At 42.9% G+C, this 20899-nt stretch overlaps 2 protein-coding genes across 4 annotated transcripts in view; one reads left to right on the forward strand and one right to left on the reverse strand.

The window, feature by feature from the left end:
- Window positions 1-20899, reverse strand: part of LOC105287880 (growth factor receptor-bound protein 14) — a 244544-nt gene that overhangs the window by 192124 nt on the left and 31521 nt on the right. For all 3 annotated transcript variants that reach the window (XM_026971766.1, XM_026971765.1, XM_026971776.1), the window contains exons 2-3: window positions 20592-20720; window positions 8458-8744 (exon numbers count right to left, since the gene is read on the reverse strand). In XM_026971766.1, the coding sequence (XP_026827567.1) occupies window positions 8458-8744; window positions 20592-20720 (416 nt within the window). The remainder of the gene's footprint in view (window positions 1-8457; window positions 8745-20591; window positions 20721-20899) is intronic.
- LOC105287882 (SET and MYND domain-containing protein 4) overlaps window positions 1-20899 on the forward strand; it is a 101785-nt gene that overhangs the window by 6307 nt on the left and 74579 nt on the right. The gene's annotated exons all lie outside the window — the stretch shown is intronic.

Consider the following 20899-nt stretch of genomic DNA (forward strand, 5'->3'; position numbering starts at 1 on the left):
GGTTAAGAGAAATATGCAGTACCGCAAAGAATGTATGACGTATGCAGAAGAATAGTATGCAAAAATGTCGCGTTAACGGCGCGCCATTAATCAACGGAAACCGCAGGCGTGCGCGGCATCATACCCAGCTACGCGTAATTAAGGTAAACACGTGGTGGAAATTAATTAATCGATTCCACGATGCCATGCGTGGAGAACGACGTCATTTGTTGCACGAGTTAGTCGCCGTTGACGGTCCTGAGTGACGGTGCGAGCGTCCTAGGCGATAATGAACGAGGCCGACGAACACGTTTTTCTGCTCGACGTTGACGTACGATTATTATGAAAAAATAAATGCGTTATCATCGCGCAAGCCTCGTCCCTGATAAAAGCTGAATGATTTTCGCCGACTAAATCTGTGCGTAAACTGAGTTGTGAATAACATTGTGCTCTCGCGTGTCAGCGTTTGTGTCAACGCGCTCGTCGAACTTCCTGACTTTCTGGCTGGAAAAATAAACACGAAGGAGTCTATCACTGAAAGCGAGGCTGTGCGTGTTTCGTAATAAGGCGCCTTATCTAGTTTATAGCACGCGGACTTTTCATTCAGTTTATCCCGTTAAAACGGAATCTATCGCGACGATCGATCGTGTCCCTGACACGTCCGTCCGCGCAACGAAATATATCGAACGCATCGTATCTGCGGTTTCTGCGAAATACAATGGGCGTGTCGCAAAACTCAACGAAACGCAGTATGCTTCATCACGCTTGTGTCAATAGCGCGGCGATAAGTTGGCGTTGGTAACAATACAAGCCCGAAATTTATTTGCAGTACTTAGTGTTAATCTCTACCAGCCGAACGTTGTCCAAATAAGTTACGCCCAAATTATTTGTACCAAGTAAGCTTTCTGTCTTCTCTTCGCGTTATCTCATCGCTTATTTGAGAACGCAGTATTCCACACCTTCCTTTATCCTTCACTTCACTGATAAGTTTGTAATCAATTTCTCCTTAATGAAAACTTGGTATCTTTTTCACTAATTTTACCGTTGATGAAATAAAAATTATTTACAATTTGAGAAAGAAAATATTCAATTTCAATAATTTAGAATATTCAATTTTGATCTGATCTTTTGATTTAATGTTTTGATCCAATCTAATCTAATCTCACCGTTTTTTGCCATTCAGTTCTTTTCCATATTTACAAATATTTGATAACTGATTCACAAGCTCGACTCTCTTCAAATTGAACTTATACGAAATTAAGCAAAAAATAGGATCTGTATTGACATGCAGCCAATTCAAACTAACTTTGTGAACGTTTCTTCACTTCTAGTATTTAAGAACAATCGATAACACTAGATTTTCGTTGGAAAGAAAACCGATTGCATATCGTTCTGAAATTTTGCAGATAAAGGAAAGTGCATGGATCATTACGTGTCACAATTTCAAAGGGAAACAAAGATACACAAACTATCCGCAGCGAATCACGCCGAAACTCGCATCGCGTCAATTCAATCACTTTACCGTTCTCAGCCGTGCAAATTCACTAAGCTCGTCTCGAACAATTCCGTTCTAATTTCACTGAGAATGGCGAACGCGCGACGGTCGGGTTTACCGGTATGACTAACAGTTGTAACTGACAGTCAAAATGCACGGCGACAATTCGCACCCGCGCGATGCTTCGACGCAACTCATGGCCGTTCACTCGACCGACGCTCCTTGAAGGAAGCAACGACGAAACAACGCCAGGGCTGAAGGCCATTTACGACACATGCTGACAAACGAGCTCTGCCGACTGACGCAACGGACGATCGGGATCTCGTGGGATACGACACGTACCCGGCAAACCGCTCGTAATTTTCGTTCGCGATTACGTCGGCCAACAATTCTGTCCCAACCGCGCTCGTACAGATATACATTTATTAGTTTGACAGTTCTCTCGTTATACAACGCGACGATGCAAAGCGTGGATAGAGAGTAGTGATTAAAGAGCAAACTCTTCAGAGTCTAATGCTTATGCATCAAAAAAATGCATAAATTTTACTCGCGTTTTTAGAAACTTGCAAGAATAAATCTCGCAGAATTAGAGAAACTATATTCAGATTCTTTGCAATTAAAACAATGAGAAGTTCAATTGGCTATACATTGTAACTTTTACTTGTGCTATATATGCTAGAATATTCCTTTTTGTACTTTTATTGAATGTAATATTAACTCAAGAAATCGAGATAATTAAAATATTTTACATATTTCATTGCGATACCCATGAAAAATAAGGAGATTGAAAAAAACACTTCACGCGCTCTCACCTATTATAGAATCATTGTAGATCTGCGATTACGTCAGAGCGGCACGAATGTTAAAACGAGACTGCAAAGAGTCGCGGACGAATAATCTGCATGTGACTGTTGATTCTGAATTTTACACCACACACTGCATACATGTACTACTCATAAAAATAAGCCAGTTGATATTGCATTTTATAGAAAGTTTTTAAATATCTGATGTAACTTTTGTACAATAATTGCCTCTGCTTACCAGAAAGAGAATTACATAATACCGAAAATTATTAGAAAAGCTGTTGCTATTCGCGAAACATTATGAATCAGACTAACGTATATATTTTGAAGTCTAACACACTCACATGTAATTTTAATTCATTCATCATTCGATGAATAATCAATCTCAATCTTCGTTATGTTTTGCACAAATGAAATGAAATCTTATGTTTACAATGATTCTCCAAGGAAGTAAGCAACAAACGTTTTTAACATTATTAAGTTCATCATATCACAATTTCACAATAATTGTGATGATGACAATCTTAAAACACGACCATCTGCTGGAAACCAAAGGCTGGATACTCCAGATTTCTAAACGCCCGTCAAGTAAGCTTTCGCAATAAGAAAGTTTGCCAAGTCCATGATCCTAGGTGCTTTCACTTGTTGCGCGGGAGCAACAATGAGCGATGATCTCTTCCCATATCATTTGATAGCCATAAACCGCAAACATCGTATAGTGCTTGTCGCTGCGAGAACATGTTCACTATCCCTCTCTCGGAGTATCTCGATATCGATATTTCTAATAATATCACTTCTCCCATGTGTTTTGCTCCCCATCTCTCTGATACCATAGGTATCACTATACCATTGACTGTTAATTGAACCCTAGCGTATTGATTTATACTGCACATTTTGTCATCGCATTGATTGATTCTACAATTCCCAAGTGTGTGGCAAATAATTGTTGATTACTATTAAATATTATTTTAATACATGACGCAATATAACATCTTAATGATCTGTTTTCGCATTAGCAAGAAATATTATTCGCGTATATCATAGAGTATATAATAGAGAGTTTATTCGTTCATACTTAATATAAATGCATTTTTAACGTGGAAAGCACGATAGAAAAAGATGTGAAATCCCGAAAAATGATTTACGAACGATCGTGTCCGTGCTTTTCCCTTCGCTTCTGCTTTTCGCGACGCATGTTTCGTGAGTTTTGCATTTCGCGAGTGACGTGCCGAGAGAGGGATGCGACGTACGAAGTCGGAGGGCGAAGTGAAAGGGAAAGACAGCTAGGAGACAGCGAAACGAAACGAAGGATCCCAGGAGATGGATTTATGATTAATGCCGCGAGACGGCCGGGTAGTAAAAAGCGCTCGGCCGCCGCGAAAGTAAAGGGCCGTAAAACCTAATGAGATGAGTTCCATCGGGATCTCCAAGGGAGACTGGTTTCTGCGCGTATGGAACCCTCTCGGCACCAATATTGGCTGCGTGCCGGTCGGACGACCATATTATATAGGGTGCTTCAAAATACTTGCATCTCAACGGAATGACATTTTCGTCAGAAACTGGAATAATTTTTTTATCTCTGTCAAAATATCTTCTTGTTTAATGTATACGCATTTCTTATATCTGCAATCTTGTACTCGTACTTGTAAATATATTACTTCGAGTTAAACGCTATTTTCTTCAACAATTTCTGAAATCTCAACATTAAACGTTGCAATAATAGATAAGCTTTGAAGATTAACGTTTCTGTTAAACATGAGTTTAACCCATCGACCAGTTGCGTTAAGATTTCTCCATTTATTTCAATCCATTATCAATTTTCTATGTTTGAGCTAATGATTTTTCGACACCTTGTATAATGGCGAAAGTGAGTGCGGATGTAGCTGGTGTGGAGCCGATTAGCCCGAACGAAATTGCCTTCGCAAAACGACGTGGCGGTACCTCCTCGACTTAGTGTTGTCTCACGTGCCGCCACGATTTCTCGTTCACCGTTCCTTTGTTGTCGCGTACCGCTTACGTGACAGTACGACGGTATTCGCGACCTTGATGTGTAACACAAGAGGACGTGGAAAGTTCGTAACCGCGTCTGCCAAGATAATAAGGCGATGGCACGTCGCGAGTCTGGTCTCACGTGTTCGTCGAAAACAAATATTTTCGCGATTACCTCACTCACGAGTGATTACACGAAGCAATCAGGCATGATAAACGGAAGCGCACGAACGTAGATTCGAATCGTCAATCATATTAAAGCAGAGCGTGTTTTCAATGAGAAGATGAAACGTACGTGTCCGCTCATGCGACTTAGAAAAAAAAAGAAAAAAAAATCCAATTTGTGAGTGTCCCGTTAGAAGAGCGTTCTCCAGAGAACGATTCGGAGACGATTGAGAAACGCTGGATACGGACGTATACTGGATGTCCTCGTGCCCCGAGGAGTCTTTACGGATGCGTCGCTGCATAATTGACTCGCGATTTACGTCTCGATCAACTATATGTGGGTGGCCGAACGACGACCGATCGCTGGCTGCTCCTTTTCCTTCGCCTTCCATATCGCTCGGTTTATTTGTCGGCGAGATGACACACACGTCGAGAACACACGCATTCTCATGCAACTCGATGCCTTCCTCTATTTGGAGATAGATAGTCGCAGGAATTACAAGCGCGGGGAGGAGAGGGAGCTCGCCCTCGGATTTTTGTAATATAAAGGCACGTACCTTTTTCATTGTGTCGATTCGGACAGTCTTTGTAAGTATATTCGTATATATATATATATATATATTCGTGTGGTAGCGTGATCGATTAACACGTCACCGGGTGCGTTAATATACGCAACGAAGAGCAATTGCCTCAACACGTTGAAATTTGCACGTGAATCATGCGCCACGTCTTCGTGATAAAGCCGTACGCTCTGAATTTAACGACTCAAGCATGCTTATCTTTAAAGCAAACACACATCAATAAAATTTTATCAGCAAACTGAATGATCGGCAAATTTGATTCCTCTATGCTTACGTTTTATTATTATATAAATAAAAAATATCTCAAGTATACGATGAAAAGTGTATATTTTACATTCGTCATTATAAATATGTATAAGTATGTATAAAGAAAAGCGATTATATAACGTTTTTTATATCGACAAGAAATATTACAGTACTTATTGATGTGTATGCTCCATTCACAACGGAATATTAAAATGCGATTACGTCACGTCGCATCGCTTGGAGTTTGCCTCCGTATCGTACAAAAATAAATCATTTGTGTGAAGTGGCACGCGGTGTGGGACGTTTAGACGATTGGAAAATTCACTGGCGTGACTCTTGAAACGCGCCTCGTACGAGCAGGAAGCCCGTTTTTCGGCACGGTCATTCACTCCCGTCCACTTCCTCGTCTTTCGTGTCGCGTCCACGCTCAAACTGCGCAGTAAACAAACTGCGAGTACGTTTACCACGCTCTACCGGCACCGATCGCGATACTCCACTCAATTCTTTCGTGGCTTCCATCCCGCTCGCTAAATCGCTCAAGGCGTTTAATGCGAGCGAGGTATCACACTTACACACACACAACACACGCACGTACACACATGTACATTATTAAACAAATAATGTGTTACTGAAATGCGATTTCTCAAAGCCGCACCAGCTTTATAACTACGTGCAAACTGCAATGGACGTAAATACTCGGTATTATTGATTTAAATGCGGATCGTTTTGCAGATAATTCAATTTTATCTGCATAACTTAATCATGTAACGCGATCATCGTAATCGTAATGATAAAAGATGACAGTAGCAACGTTATCCAAAATGAAGGTAAGGTCGGGTAACGATAAAAGTACGCTCAGGGAGCAGAACGCCAATCTGTTTGTGACTTTGCTCTCTGATGGTCTGATATAAACAGCGATGATGTGCGATCATTTGCACCCTGTTTAAGTAATGGATATACTAACGCGTTTCTAGCGTATTCATTATATCCGCCTGCTGCTCATTGATACTTCAAGTACCTTACCTTATCAATGTGATGTCTACTATCTCTACTATATCTTTGTCTTTATCGTTCTATTTAACGAGCACTTTTATTTACAGCATATCAGTATCTAAACCAACGACTATTTTCGGAGCGCGAAAGCCATGCTCATATTTCTCAATACATGTACATATATATATAAAATATTGAAATTGTAATATCAAATATTAAATATATCGTACAAGACTCTCTATTCAATAGTTATATAAATACATATGGATATATTGGGTTAACCAGTGGGAGAAGACTACGCGGACTTTTTTAACAACATTCAAACGCCAAACTTTGTATTAAGAATTAAATACAAAGTGCAAAAGTTTGTGCGGATCTTCTTAGCAAACTTTGAATACAAAATTTTGTATTAATTATTAATCCTTAAAAATTAATACAAACTTTTGCGTTTACATTTTGCTTAAAAAATACGTACGGACTTTTCAGTTAACCCAATATAATTACGTATACCTGTGAGATACGCAAAAGTACTAATGTACAATATATATATTGTAGACCAATTTACGCTTATGGACAGTACCAAGTTTGGCGTCTAAGACTATTTTAACAAAAAAGAAAAATATATATAAAGATATATATAATTTAAACGGCTATGAAACTTCCTTCAAAAAATTAATTTTTTTATTCAAATATACAATCATTATTTGAGATATATGAATTTATAAAAAAGTATCATAGATAAAAATCGAATATAGAATATAGAATATGGAATATCGAAATCTCGAAAATTTCATAAATGCACTAAAAATCGGTCTTTCTCCAAATAAACTTTCAATGATATGCATATTTATTAATATTACATTATAATAAATTATAATATTAGATAAAAATGAAGAAATAAACAAGGCATTTTTAATGTTGCGATATCATGCAAGATGCACACGCGCAGTCGTGTAAGTAGAAATAGTTAGTTGCTTATGCGCGTTTATTGCTATTTGTCGAACCTACGTAACCAAGATTTTACAACTCGAATAACAGCTGTTGCAAATTGAAGCATACGTGCCGGTAAGCGTGACTTACCGCTTTTTGCTGAACAAGCAAGAATTAAATGTCACCATTTAGAAACTGTACGTTCATCCTTTCGCGTTTCAATAAATGGCTGCAAAATTAATATATATCTCTCTCGTAGAAAGTCCGTTGTAAGACAATGTCAAAACGGGAAAAATACGATAGTTTGCTAATACCATTGTGCATTAAAACATTAATATTTTCATATCAATAATATCATTAATATTTTCGTATCAATGTATCACAGGAATTCGTTTTAAAATTGTACGAAAATTGTAGGAAAATTTAATGTATGTAATTTCAGCCTAAATAGAGTATTATATAAAGAGTGCATCTTACCTCAGATCGACAATACATATAAATCCAAAGCTACACTGCAAACATATAATTAACATAGTATTCAAGCCCTGAAAATGTAGATTAGTGAAACAAACCTTGATCATAGCAACGCTCGACATGTAAGAAACATTAATTAGTGAACATTAATTAGTACAGATACATTCGGGAGAACATTCGTCGTGAATTTAGCTGAATCCTTGGTTTTCCTTGGTTATAAGCAAAATCTATACGAAGTCAGAGATAAACTCAAGACAGGGAGCTTATCGTCGTAACAAAATCAGAAGTAAGAACTTATCACATATGCTCTTTAAAAGCTGCGATAGTCCTCGATGTGTTTCGACTACGCGAATGTGTCGAGTATCGACGATAATTAAGCATAGCACCCCGATAAGCATCGGCTGCGTCGTAATAATTATCGGAGAAGCGATTATTTCTTAAACTGTTCCGGCATAATCTCCGTGATCAAGCGCGGCCGCTTGTTCCGTGGCGCGATAAGCGAGTATCGCCGCGAAATACGAGTTAACGCAATCCAATGCATGGAAATCGATTTCGCGTTGAGAATCACGTAAGCCTCGTTTCTTATTCGAGTTATCGTAATTGTAATCGTTTAAACGGCAAAGTTTTAGGACCGGATGTATCGCCGAATGCTTGATAACGCACTGAAATTAGAGTCTCGCTTCATTCTTGTTATTACTATTATCGTCGTTACCGTTATCATTCTCGACATCGATCGATTGTTAGTAAGGGTACAGATATGAAAGTCTGCATAAAAGGGCAAAGAGCGCGTGTTTAGACTTACTGCAGATTCTTGAGATTCGTTGGTAGATCTGCGACAACCAGCTCCGAATTAAATCATAAGTACCCATAGAAGTGACGAATACGTCGAAGTCGAACAACAGCGCCTCGTCTTGACTTTCCTGCTTCAAGGAGTCATCATCGATGCGGCGATCGGGAATCGTGAATCGTCTCGAATGATTCGAATTCGAACCCTCCGTCGAGAACCGGCTGTAATCCTTGGTGAGGTCTTCTCGGATGGCGCTTGTTAGCAAAGAGGAATCAACGAAGTCCTCTGCCATACCGACGGCACTGCAATGAGATGGGTTCACGATGATCACGACTATCAATCACGGCGAAAGTGTCTTTGGCGATCGCAATATTAATCAACACAATAATTTATTCAAAAAGCGTAATAGGTTGAAAATGTTTGGAAAACTTAGATCAAGTTTCACGATATCGATACAATGCTATAAATATCGAGACAATGCATAATTAACGATATATATAATCGCGAGTAGTGACGTATAGAGCTTATCGCAAAATCCCGAGAGATCATCAATGGGAATCATCGCGAAATTGTTCCATTAACCGCTTCCCGATCTCGACTATTCGTCAAAGATGCATCTCGTATTCGTCGAAGTGCCAAACCTTGAGAAAGAAACTTGGTACTATCTGGTATTTCGCAGTATACGGCGATAACTTGGAGCATATCTCGAAGCGCCTCGCAAGTTAACGCAAAGTGCGATGACGACGTACGAACCGTCGCTCTCGTACGAGTTAACGACGTAGCGTCGGCTACGAAATATGCCATATCATATCCCACATTTGGTTCGTGATAACCCTGATTGCGGCATACACGAGACAAAACGGGTTATCGAGAGACGCGTGAAAAATCTCGCTGTGAAAAAAACCGCTGTCGCCGACAGCGTTACGCCGGGGATGGACATCCTGACTGATACCCTCTGACCCCTGCGACGACACGAGGTTTTACTATCGGCGCGTAATCAATCGACGTACGGTTATCGGTTCCCGGCCGGCAGCAGCGGGTGCCCGTACGGACGTCTCGTGGCTGTGAACTCTGTTTTATCAGAGGTGGCGAGAACCGCGCCGGCGGCAGCTGCACTTGCCGCCGCGGACAAGGACGCCTGCCCGAAGACGCCACCCCCTCGGGTGCACCCTGAAGGGAAGGATCCGCGGGCACCTCCTAACAAAGGGCAGCACAGAGCACGCTCTTCGTCATCCACACGCCGTACGACGGCGACGAGTCGGGGAAAGGAGGTATCGATCGGACGACCCGGGCTCAATAATTCCGACAAGGGTCCCTCTCTCGGTCCTTTAACGCGAGAGAACGCAATTTGTTAGCTCCTGCGCGCGATGTGCACTGCCCGCCCGCGCTTCTTCTCTTTACCTGTCGCTCACGCACGATCGCAGCGGTTTGGTCCATGATTTCTTCGTTTCTTCCATTTGGCTCAGGAACATCGATCTTGTCATTAATTGTGGAGATGAATGCGAAGATTGAAACAATCTTTGCTGCTGTCGAAACTCCGAATTTAGAGGTCGGCTAGATTTGATAATTCATAACGTCAAGTATTAACATGTGGATGCTAAGTATGGATTGGATAATTTATATGCGGATGTATTAAATATTGAAACAAAAAAGTTTACACGGAAAGGGGAGAAGTGGAACGGATATCGACTTGAGTGCAAGAAAATTATTTAACGAGGTCAAATGTGAAAAAATGCAATTTTTCTTTTTTTATTTTTTTTTACTGCTGGCTAGTAATTATAGTATGTAGAGAATTGTTTACCGCGGCGAAGTATTTTGTGATCTGCGAACTCGGTATGCGATCATCCGTGCCAAAACTCGTAAATATTCGTCGACGCTCGCATACCTGACTTACGGTTATTATCGTCGCGCAGTTTGTGAAAAGCTCTTCTCCGTTGTAACGTCGATCAAACGACAGAGCGAAGCGAAAACCCGTGCCGCTCGCAATCGGATTAATCGAACCCGGTATCGCGCTGATAATGAGACGATTGCGCGACTCGCCGCTCACAAAAACGACGTGTAATAAACGCGTGACTTCATAATTTTTTAATCGGCGGTTTAATGTCTAATGACTCGAATAACTTCGGGAAATTTTTCGGTATGATAAAAGCCATAATTCTACGTGTCATTGAACAATCCTTGATGATAAACTCCAAGAGGAGAACATTTCTTTTTGAAAGATAAGAATGAGGCTGATCCCATTTATTCGATGGGTTTGGCCACTTACCTTTCATGTTGAGAATTTCGAAAATCGCCGATGACTGGCACGTACGCGATATTTCGTAGGCAAACGGTACCGCTTTGTCATGTGTTAAGGAAGGATGATATTACCTACGATAGTATCTAACGAACTCTCGACCGGCCGCATGGATCATCAACGCGGGAACAGGGGCGAGATGTTAGGAAGGACAAGTGGTCGTAATACAAGCGGGGAAACGAGTTCCATACTGGCCAGAAGTTTCCCCGAGATTGCCAGTTACAAGAATAGTACCTCCGGTTTATCCCTTGCGCCCCGACCCCTCTCCTCCAAAAGGGAAACCGATATCTCGTCCGGAGCAAAAGTTCGAATAAGTTGGTGTGCAGGAAACGCAAAGGAAAAACTTGATGCTGCGAAATCGATATAGGTGTCATTGCTGTTTCGTCGGAACAGGTGTCGTGTATTTCGTGATGAATAAAATCGATTACATGTGTAACACACATACACGAACGCATTCGCGTATATTGCACATGCTTGTATCTTCCTCAATGCGTTGGTGCTTGGCGTGAATTTGCGCTGACTCTGCATCTCTTTTCCTTTCAACTGCAATTTTTTATCGTGCTAATGTATTCAATTGTATATTCAGTTATATATTATGCGAATTTTTTGCGGTACGTTTATTGATTATCAGCTACGTGAGTTTGTTCCGCCGTTATCGCGCGTCGCCTGGCAAAACTTTAATTTCCGTAAGAGCGTCGAAAAATTTCTTCTCGGTCTCTGCATTTTCGCTTCTAATGTCCCTTCCATGCTGCAGCGTTTACGAACGTTGACGCGTGCTCGGTTGACGCCCGACGACATTGAGGGACGTATACAGCTCCGGCCTTTTCCCGCCTTTTATTTCAACGACAAAAACACGACGGCATTATCCGCGCGCGTCGACGCGATATCGGGGGTTCTCGTGCAAAAATTTCACACGATACCTCGCGTTTACGGTAAATCGTAAACCAAGATCCGATAGATCCATCTTTGCGAAATGGCATCGTGTCTTAATGGCCGATCAGCCGAAATATCGCGATATAAAATATAATCGGAGAACACGTGTCTCTTTAAGTAAGTTCCTTCAAGATGATCCGAGTAGAGAGACAAGGAGCAGACTGGAGAGAGTGCAGTAACACTCTGAATTTTACGGTAATGTCGGTCCGGAAACCAAGGGTTACGCGAAACGGATGGTCCAGCGAGATACCTCGCGTCGTTTACCGACGTTTACCAGCGAAAGGGAAGGTAAATTACGCGGACGTATCTCTTGTTCGTTATACGAGCTACATCTGCTACGCGCGGTAAAACATTACGACGCATATTCCGCTTTCGATTCCAAGTTCGTTCCCGATTATCTATAGATATCGAACGTTCGGTAATAACTGCAGGCCAGGAATACTTCTAAGAAATTGAAATAACGTGTAGTCTGGCGAGATCTAATATGACACTGATGTGTTAATTGCGAGTAGCGAGCCAACAAGTAGCGTCAGACTTTCAATTGGATGACATGTAAAAAAAAGCGATAAGAAACGTGAAAAAGAAGCGCAATATCTCGCTCTGTCGACCCGGTATTTTTATCCGTTGCTACGGACACATGATCGATTCCTCGTGATTCTTAATGCAAAATGTCACATTTATAGGCCCGTCCTGTCGCTGTCTATTTTTCTACGCGATGATAAATGCGCGCACGATCCATCGATCATCGATCTCGTCCTTCGCACCGCGGATCTTTTCTTCAAGATTAAAAATGTTACGTCCCCGAGGTGACTAATGTGACGCACGACATGTGTACGCGTCAAAAATACCATTGTGCTATCGGATGTCTCAAAGAAAATATTTAAAGAATAGTTCAAATATTTGAAGAATGCAGTTTTGCAGTTTCCTCATTTACAAATGTCATGTAACTTGGCGAACAACCGACGTCCGATAATCATGAATATTTAATTCACGTGATATAAAGAATGTTTGACAGTCGCAATAACATATTAAGTAGAAAGAAAAGACTAAACGTTAAAATTTAGAAGAGACGTCATCGATTTTAATAATCTTTACATATATTTTCAAGGATGTGACTCTGTTGCAGTTTTAGTCTTCGCTCGTTTATTAGTTACGAACAATTAAAAATGGTGAGATCGTCCCTAATCTTAATTTACCGAAGAAAAAAACTGAGTTATATTATTACAGTAGTCTACTGCATTGCACGGTAAAACGTAGACTTCATCGGTGAGCGATCGTTCCCCGCGACATCGAAATCTGGACTTCTCGTGATTATACCGATTATACAATGCCTGGATTTCCAGTTGGCTGCATACTCGGCAACGATGAAATTATTCATGTTAACGTAATGATGACAGAAATCGCGCCAATAAGAGGAACATTTGACGGGGCTTTATCACGCCCGATATATTCTTCACAAGGGCTCTCGCTGCACTTCTTTTTTTTTATTTTCGCCCACGTCGCCGCTACTGTCCGTCGTCACGTTTGAAAGCTCTCGCACGTAGGATTATAAATTCGGCGGTGGATACTCACCGGCAATACGAACGCACAACGGTATGAACATTCCGCGGCGATCGACTTTACGAAGCCAATTTTGCCGGTAACGCTCGAGCAGTCGTAGCCTCGGGGAAATTCACCCCGCTGCCCTTTTTCTCGCTTTTTCCTCTTTCCTTTTTTATTTTTTCTTCTCCATCTCGCTTTCTCTTCCGTTTTTTTAAATCGCCATCTCTTATCCAGAGCGCGAATCCTTTATTCGTGCGACGCGTCGGACCTCCTCTCTACCGTATTATTGCGGAAATCCCTCGCTGAAACGCGCGCGTAAAAAGCCTGTTCGGGGTAAGGTGACAAATGGTCATACGCGCAAACATTGGATCCCCGAGATTGCGCGGGAAACGTATCAAATGTTTGCCGCACCTAACTCACTCTCGCACATACCCAACGTTTCTCCTTGCGAGGCCCTTCTTGCTTTCCGTTTCCGCCCGCGCTTCCGCCTGCGCGTTGACAGCCACGACGATGGTGACGCGCGATCTGCTCGGAAGTGGCTCGTAATTGCCGATCGCAATCTGTAAATCGCGTTGCATAATGAAACCGTGTTATTTAGTTAATTAGCAGGTGAACCTTGCTCAAGTGTTTCCGACGATATCACGCCTCCACACGTGCGCACGAATAATTGCAACGTCACGCGATCGATCGCGTCTTCTGAGTCGCAAAAATTTCCTCTCTCTGTCTCATTCCCTCTCTCTCCTCTTATATCGTGCGATCATCAATGTGAACTTGGTATCTTTTAATATTTCTAAGTTTTAAATACACGAAATTATTTTTACTACAAAAAACTGCGAACGAGAGATGCTCTACCACTTCTTACATTCTAAACTTAAAAATATTAAAGTTGGGGTGCAAAGCTCACATAAGTCGCGCGATCCGCAGTCAATTTCCCCGAGTACACAATATCGACGCCGAAGCTGCCAATCCGAACGGGAAATCGGATAGCATGTCTCGCGAAGAGACTCCCACATGCTGCCGTTCTCGCCGCCGCACTCGATAACAACCGCCGCGTTTTCTTCGCGTCGGTGAAGGTCGCCGCCGTCTTACCCCCAAGATACGCCCCTCTTTCTATCGACGTGCGATAGTATGAGGAGATACCGGGAGATTCGCGCTCTTCGCGGATATATTGCGCGTCTTCTTCGAGACATTAATTACTGCCTGTCTCTCTTTCCCCCTCTCTCCCCCCTTCTCTCTCAGAGTTAAAATAATCGTGCGTTTCATCAGCCGTATCGCGTCGTGAATCACCCGAGCCCGTTTCCTCGCGCGGCCCATATATTAACCCCGGGACCGGGGTTACACGGTGGCGGCACAGAGGGAGGATTGCGGCGCGATTTACCGGCGCCGGCAAGTCTGACGTGGAAGATCTCCCGCGTGTGCGCTTCACGGGAAGGCATCCGGCTAATAAAAGTCCCGGGACTTGTACCTAACCTAGGCCAACGATTACGCCCATCATCGCATCAACGCGGGAATCCCGACCTTGACACTGGTGCCAGCCCTTGAAAACGTTACCCACCGCGACCGCCGTCGCGTACAGTGCCGTTTCCGGGATCCCTGACACCCGCTCGCAATGTGAAAGGAGAAACAAGATTATAGGATTTGTGATCGCTTCCTTCCTGGTTTTTCTACAAAATTCATACTTGTCTCGATAAATCGATACATTTATACGGTAAAGTGTTTACATATTGCATGAACACTTTGACGATTTATTAATCTTTTATCGCAGTTATTAGTTTGATTAATATTTATTATATTCTCAAAGTAAATTTTTGTACAATATTTTCTCCACGTTTTTCATTACTTTTGTGGATTTCAACATTTTTATTTGTGTTTATTTCATTTAGCGTGTTGCGCCGATCCTGTAATCACATGTACGTTGCACTCTTGAATCCGCTCATGTGTGTATGTATATATGCGTACCGTTTAGGAACGTGGCCAAATAGCACACCACGCAACCGAGCCATATTTTGAGCAACGACAAATCAGAGCATATATACACGCGCGTAACGCGTTTAAAACTCGGCGACTTATTTCTACTCGTAATGGATTTATTTTAATCATCGTCTCCAAGATTTTCTCAATGCAACAACGTTTACTACGGAAATGGAAGGACTCCAATGATCGTTCCATGACAATATCGTTTCTGTAGTCTGTAAATTATAAACGTGACCTGACTCGATATTGAAACGGAAAAAAATAAATGACCTCAAAAGTAAAATCGAGGATGTGTGAAGCTAGTATCAAGTGTCAACATTTCATAATTCTGATGACAGTTTCTCAGTTTCTTTTCAAGGAGATATTTGACTTTTTGGACGAAGTGAACCGGAACAGTTTCGGGGAAATATGAATTTCAGCAGCAGTCAAGCAGGAAAAACAGTCACGCCTGTTTAATTAATTTATATAGCGAGCTTACGTTCAATTTTACATTTAGTACTTTAGACTACTCGCGTATTCATAATATATTCGCGTCACGTCGCTGTCGCCGTCGTTGTACCAGCGTGACTTTAATTACCACGTACGACACTTATTAACGAGCGAATTTCATTTCGCCGTACTATCTATGACACGCTCATAGTTAATACCAAGTCGATTTACCGGAGACAATCCTGTATTCGCATTACGGTTCCTGCTCACGTCGAATTGTAAGCTCAATATGGATAATGAAGTACCAAGAGCTATTCGAAAAGCGAGCGAGTAATTCGATCAATTGTCGCTCTATTGTTCTTGATTTGATGGACGTTTTCTGTTTCTAATTTGCTCCGACAATTTGTTTTTGACTTACAGTCTCTTTATAATACACGTCTCGCAGTTATTTTTTCAATAAATTTATCTTGCATAGTATTCTGGGACTCAGAAAGTGGAGTTTTATATTGATTTTGTATATCAATGAGAAACTGACTAGAGTTCAGTGAAAACGACTAATTGGACGGACTCTTATTAGGATACAACATGAACTTCTAATGTTAATACTGTAACAAGCGCATAGGCAAACCACAGCTAGACACTTCTTCGCAGTCCCGTTTCTGTTGGGTGCATCCAATTTTCAGTTGCGAAACCATTTACTCCACTTGTGTTCATCGCGTTATATCCGTGTCTTTACTGTTATGTTGCGCGGTAATTAAGGATAAAGGCGTTTATGGCAATATCTGTCGTTGATTCGCAGGAACGGAGGACGCAACCAGATATTTCCGAGTAGAAATCGCGTCATTACCTGTGCATTTCGAGTACGTGCTTCTCTTGGAGCCGGTGAGATCGGGTTTTCTACGAGAGATCAGGTGGGTTCTCGGGTCAGCTAATATCATAGTCGTATCCCGCCGTATACGAAACTCACTAACTAATTCCGCTCGCGTGTATTTCGCGCTCACGGAACATGCGCTGCAAGAATAAAGTTGTTCGGAACGGTACTTTTCGCGGAAACACCGATCTATCATCAAATTTATATGTTTTACGAGAAACGAGTTAATATAGTAACATGATAAACTAATTAAAAAGTATATGTTAAATTGAGTAGAGCTAATTTCTGGCATGATGAATAATTTCATTGTTTCATGTCCTCTTGTTTTCTTTTCTTGCACTTCTTGCATTTAGAGATATCTGTCATCCTTATAGCAATTATTTTCAAATTCCCAAAAAATATTAATTACATTGCATTAACACGTTGTGCACTTAAAAAGAGAAAATTCTGCGGGTCAACCAGTTCCGTATTAGCTTTAGCGTAATGTAACACATTACATAATAGATCCGGTTTTCTCTCGACAAAAATGTCGCGAAGCATCTAAAGAATGTTCCTTGAAACGTTCCGCGGAAGTGAATCATCGGGTTGAAAGTTGAAACAACGGTCGTGAAAAGCGCTGCTCCAGTGTGCGATCCAGTTCCACACACTGGAGCGACATTGTCGCGCGTTCCCGCGCAGCCCTAGAGAGAAAAAAAACCTGCAACGTGAAAAAAAAGGGAGAGGAAAGGAAGAATGGATACTATTTGTCGGGCGAAATAGCGGGATTCCCAAATGGAACGCAAGAGCACTCCGGTTATTAGCGCACTTAAGTGCCGACGGAGAACTTCGGTCCCTCGTGTCGTCGAGAAACTGGGGAGGACGGTCGATACCCATCCGGTGCACATTCCCCTTGCCCTTGCGATGGCCACCCACCCTCCTCGCTTGCACCGCGATATGCATAATATTTACACTGCCCCCAAGTGCCAGGCGCGTCAATTTCGCCAATTTCAGATATATGCACGCGAATGCACGAGACGCTCACCACGGCTGCAGTCTCGAGCTGCGCGGTATCGATAGGGTGTCCCGGCCTTTCCGTCCCGCCCTTCGCACGCAAATCCCAGAGCCGATATATAACAGTTATATATAGCGACATATAGCCGATACATAACTCCCCTTTCAAAATAAGGCAGCTCGCTTAGAACTCCGAAATTATAAGCGATTAAATATTCAGAAAATTGCACGAAATTAGCCGTAAAAGTGATTTTGTTCTTTATCGACTTTTCAGCGAGCTCTACTTGAGTAAAATTTTAACACCTTTAGGATATCTCGAAATTTAATTAACAAGAGACTGCTGGGAAAGGCAGCGTCCCATCAAATTATCGTTAAGGAGATTCATTCCCAATTGATTCGTAGATAAAGGGAAGCATTAGGGGGACACCGTGTACATCGGCCGTACACCGCAATTCCGAAATTCCCAACCCCATCCCAGGCAAACTCAACGAGCGAAGCGCGTAAATGCGAAACGAGTTCTTGAGTGCAAGTTAAGCCGCGGGCTTACGCGCTTATTTAGCCAATTATGCTTCAGCTCGTAACATCCGGCAAGCGCTGTTCGCGATTCGAATTCAGTTCCGCGAGAGGAACGGTAACAATACGCCCGTTGTCATCGAGTGCGCTAAAACCAGCTTCGCAATGGTTTTCTTTCAATCCTTCAACACAGACATTTATACAATGAGATATCTGACATATAAGCTGAACGTGCTAAATTACACATCACATAAATTAAGTCAAATGAAAATATAAGAAATTTAATGAGAAAGTAAAAGCTTGAATTGCCAAAGTAAATTTGACATGCTTCATTCGCGCACGATATATAAATAATTCCTTCTTGTAACATTTTATCGCAATACATTCGCATTACATGTATTATTTTTTGAAATTCTCTTATCTGTTCTTTACTTCTTTCTCCAACATTTCTCACCGTTAAAAGAATCTGTCTGCGGCCCCGATTGAAGTTTCCGCTGCGCAATGAAAACTATCGGACGAGCGAGCGATTATCCCGAGCCGATTCGTTTGAATGATATCGCGTCCGTAATGAGAAAAATTAAAGCGATTGAGAGAATAAAGGGAAGGGACGGGATTAAAGTGGGAAAAAAGTTACGGTGGCCCCCGCGAAAGGCGGCATTTGATTCCGCTCTTTCTCAATGAGTTTTCTTCGACGGCGTCGCGACGTCGAGGGTACGACGTAACTCCAGATAAACTTTTGGCAGGTACGTGGGAAAAACGGTGGCGCGCGTTTCTCCGCGCTCTGTACGCTACATCGTCGAGTACACTCGACTGTTATTTCAGATCCCCCTCTTTCCCTCCTCCACCATCACTGTTCCACCTCGTCCTTCTTTCACCCGTCTCCCCTCGCCACGCCACGATTTCTCCGAGTTTAAGTTCGTACTCAGATAGCGTCCCGTGATGGCAGGCGGTATCGTCTTCTCCGTCCGGACGAGCACGGCCCGGCGATGAACTTTATGGAAATGGAAATGGTCAACATTATTTTTCCGTATACGCGTGCACCGCATCTAGCTGACTGCCATCCCGCTTCCACCCCCGTCGTCGCCAACCGTAAACAATACGTGCACAGAGACGAGTACGTCCACGATGGTAACAGCGCTGCATACATCCATAATGTCCCATTCTACGGTAAGCAGACCGCGACTGATACGCGATATATGCATAACGTTATCGGTCTTGAACGTCCGGACTGCGGCTTCGCGATTCCGTAGTTCCGCTGTGCCGCGCGAAATTTCGTTCGTTGAGTTCCGCTCGTCCCGATTCAGAAATGATCTATATAGATGTGAGGTAATGGATCGTGAATGCAATTATAAATGAATTTCTTTATTTATCCAAGCTTTTCAAATGTTTGCGGGATGATAAATGAGTTCATGATTACCCCCGATTAACTCTATTTATACACTGAACAAATTGCTATGTACCATCATAAAATTCTTTAAATCTGAGACTTGGATATTTAAAGATAAAATAGCAAGGTTTGAGTACGTGTTTGAGCATCACAAATTCCAATAGTGATGCGCGATTCAAAACATTTCTTGGAGAAAAAAACTCGATCTCTCGTGCAGAATATAATAATACTGTTTCATAGATAATGGCGTTTAATCGCCGCGCTAGAAGTTGCTGCTTCGACGATCCCGATCTGATCGGGGAACAGTGCCGGGGAGAGCGATATGATATCATCGCCCGCTTAAAATTTCCCTAACAAGGTACGATTTCGCCCGTTGTACGAGTTTCCCCGTGCCATTGTTTCCCTGGATACTCATTGTTCCATCCGCGAGAGCGATGGAAGTAGCTGCAGCGTTGTTAAGGCGGTCGACCCTTCCTGCCACCCCGCGCTGGATGTCGCATTAGCATGCGCAAAGTTAAGGACTATCAACGTCGCGACGTCAGAGTTCTTCGTGAACAGTCAGGCCGTCTGCCTGTCACTTCCAATGATTCTCAGTTTACGATGTTTACGAAACGCGAAAGGGCCATCGCCGTACAACTCCACCGTGGATTCGGGCCGTCGTTTCTCGTCCCCGTTAACGCGCTGCACACTGCCTCCTCGTCCCCCGCTGACCTCTCCTCACCGCCCGTCACGACTTGACTTCCGCGTCAGGACTTACCGGTCAAGTCGACTTAACGAGCCGCAAGAGCAGCCGGGACGCTTTAATATTCCGGCGTGTAATCTGACGCAGATGCCGGCGAAGTAAGTGCGGGATTTACGGAGTGTACCGCGGCGCAATCTATTCGTAAAATTAACTGCGTTGCCCCCTCGCGCGTTCTGCTTAAGGCCGGGAATTTACGAGCCCGAAATAATCGATCGGCTCCGCGCGCGCACCGCGCGCTGCACCGCGCCGCGCCGGCAGGTGCGCCCGGTATTAATCCACGAAATGCAAATGAAATTCCCCAACAACGCGCCCGACCGTTAACGCGCCTTCGACATCTCGTGATATCCGCGTGTATCGCGGTCTCGGCGAATGTCTCCGCGAGATCTCGATGGTGCGATCGATCATGCTTTCCGTCACGTTTCCACACGATCGAGATCGGAGACACGTGGAGAGTGACTTGCGTTATACTCACGTCGGACAACACGACCTGGAGTTGCACGCGAAGTCACCCCTCTGGCAGATGGTCCGGTTATTCTCTCGCCGCATTTCGCCCGTTGTTGAGAAGACAGTCCCGGTTTTCCGAAGTTTCGGGGATCCGTACCTGGAAAATGCAATTAGCCACGTGTCAGAACCGCCGCAAGGCTAGCACGTTGCGGATAGGCTACTGTTTATCTAATACGCGGGATGCCGAGAAGCTAAACGCCCCAGTGCCGGCATGCAAATTCTTCGGCCTTATCCCCCGTTGTACCCTTTTGTGCCTTATGAAGCGTACCTCAAGGT

The sequence above is a fragment of the Ooceraea biroi genome, chromosome 8 (assembly GCF_003672135.1).
Source record: "Ooceraea biroi isolate clonal line C1 chromosome 8, Obir_v5.4, whole genome shotgun sequence".
Lineage (NCBI taxonomy): Eukaryota > Metazoa > Arthropoda > Insecta > Hymenoptera > Formicidae > Ooceraea > Ooceraea biroi.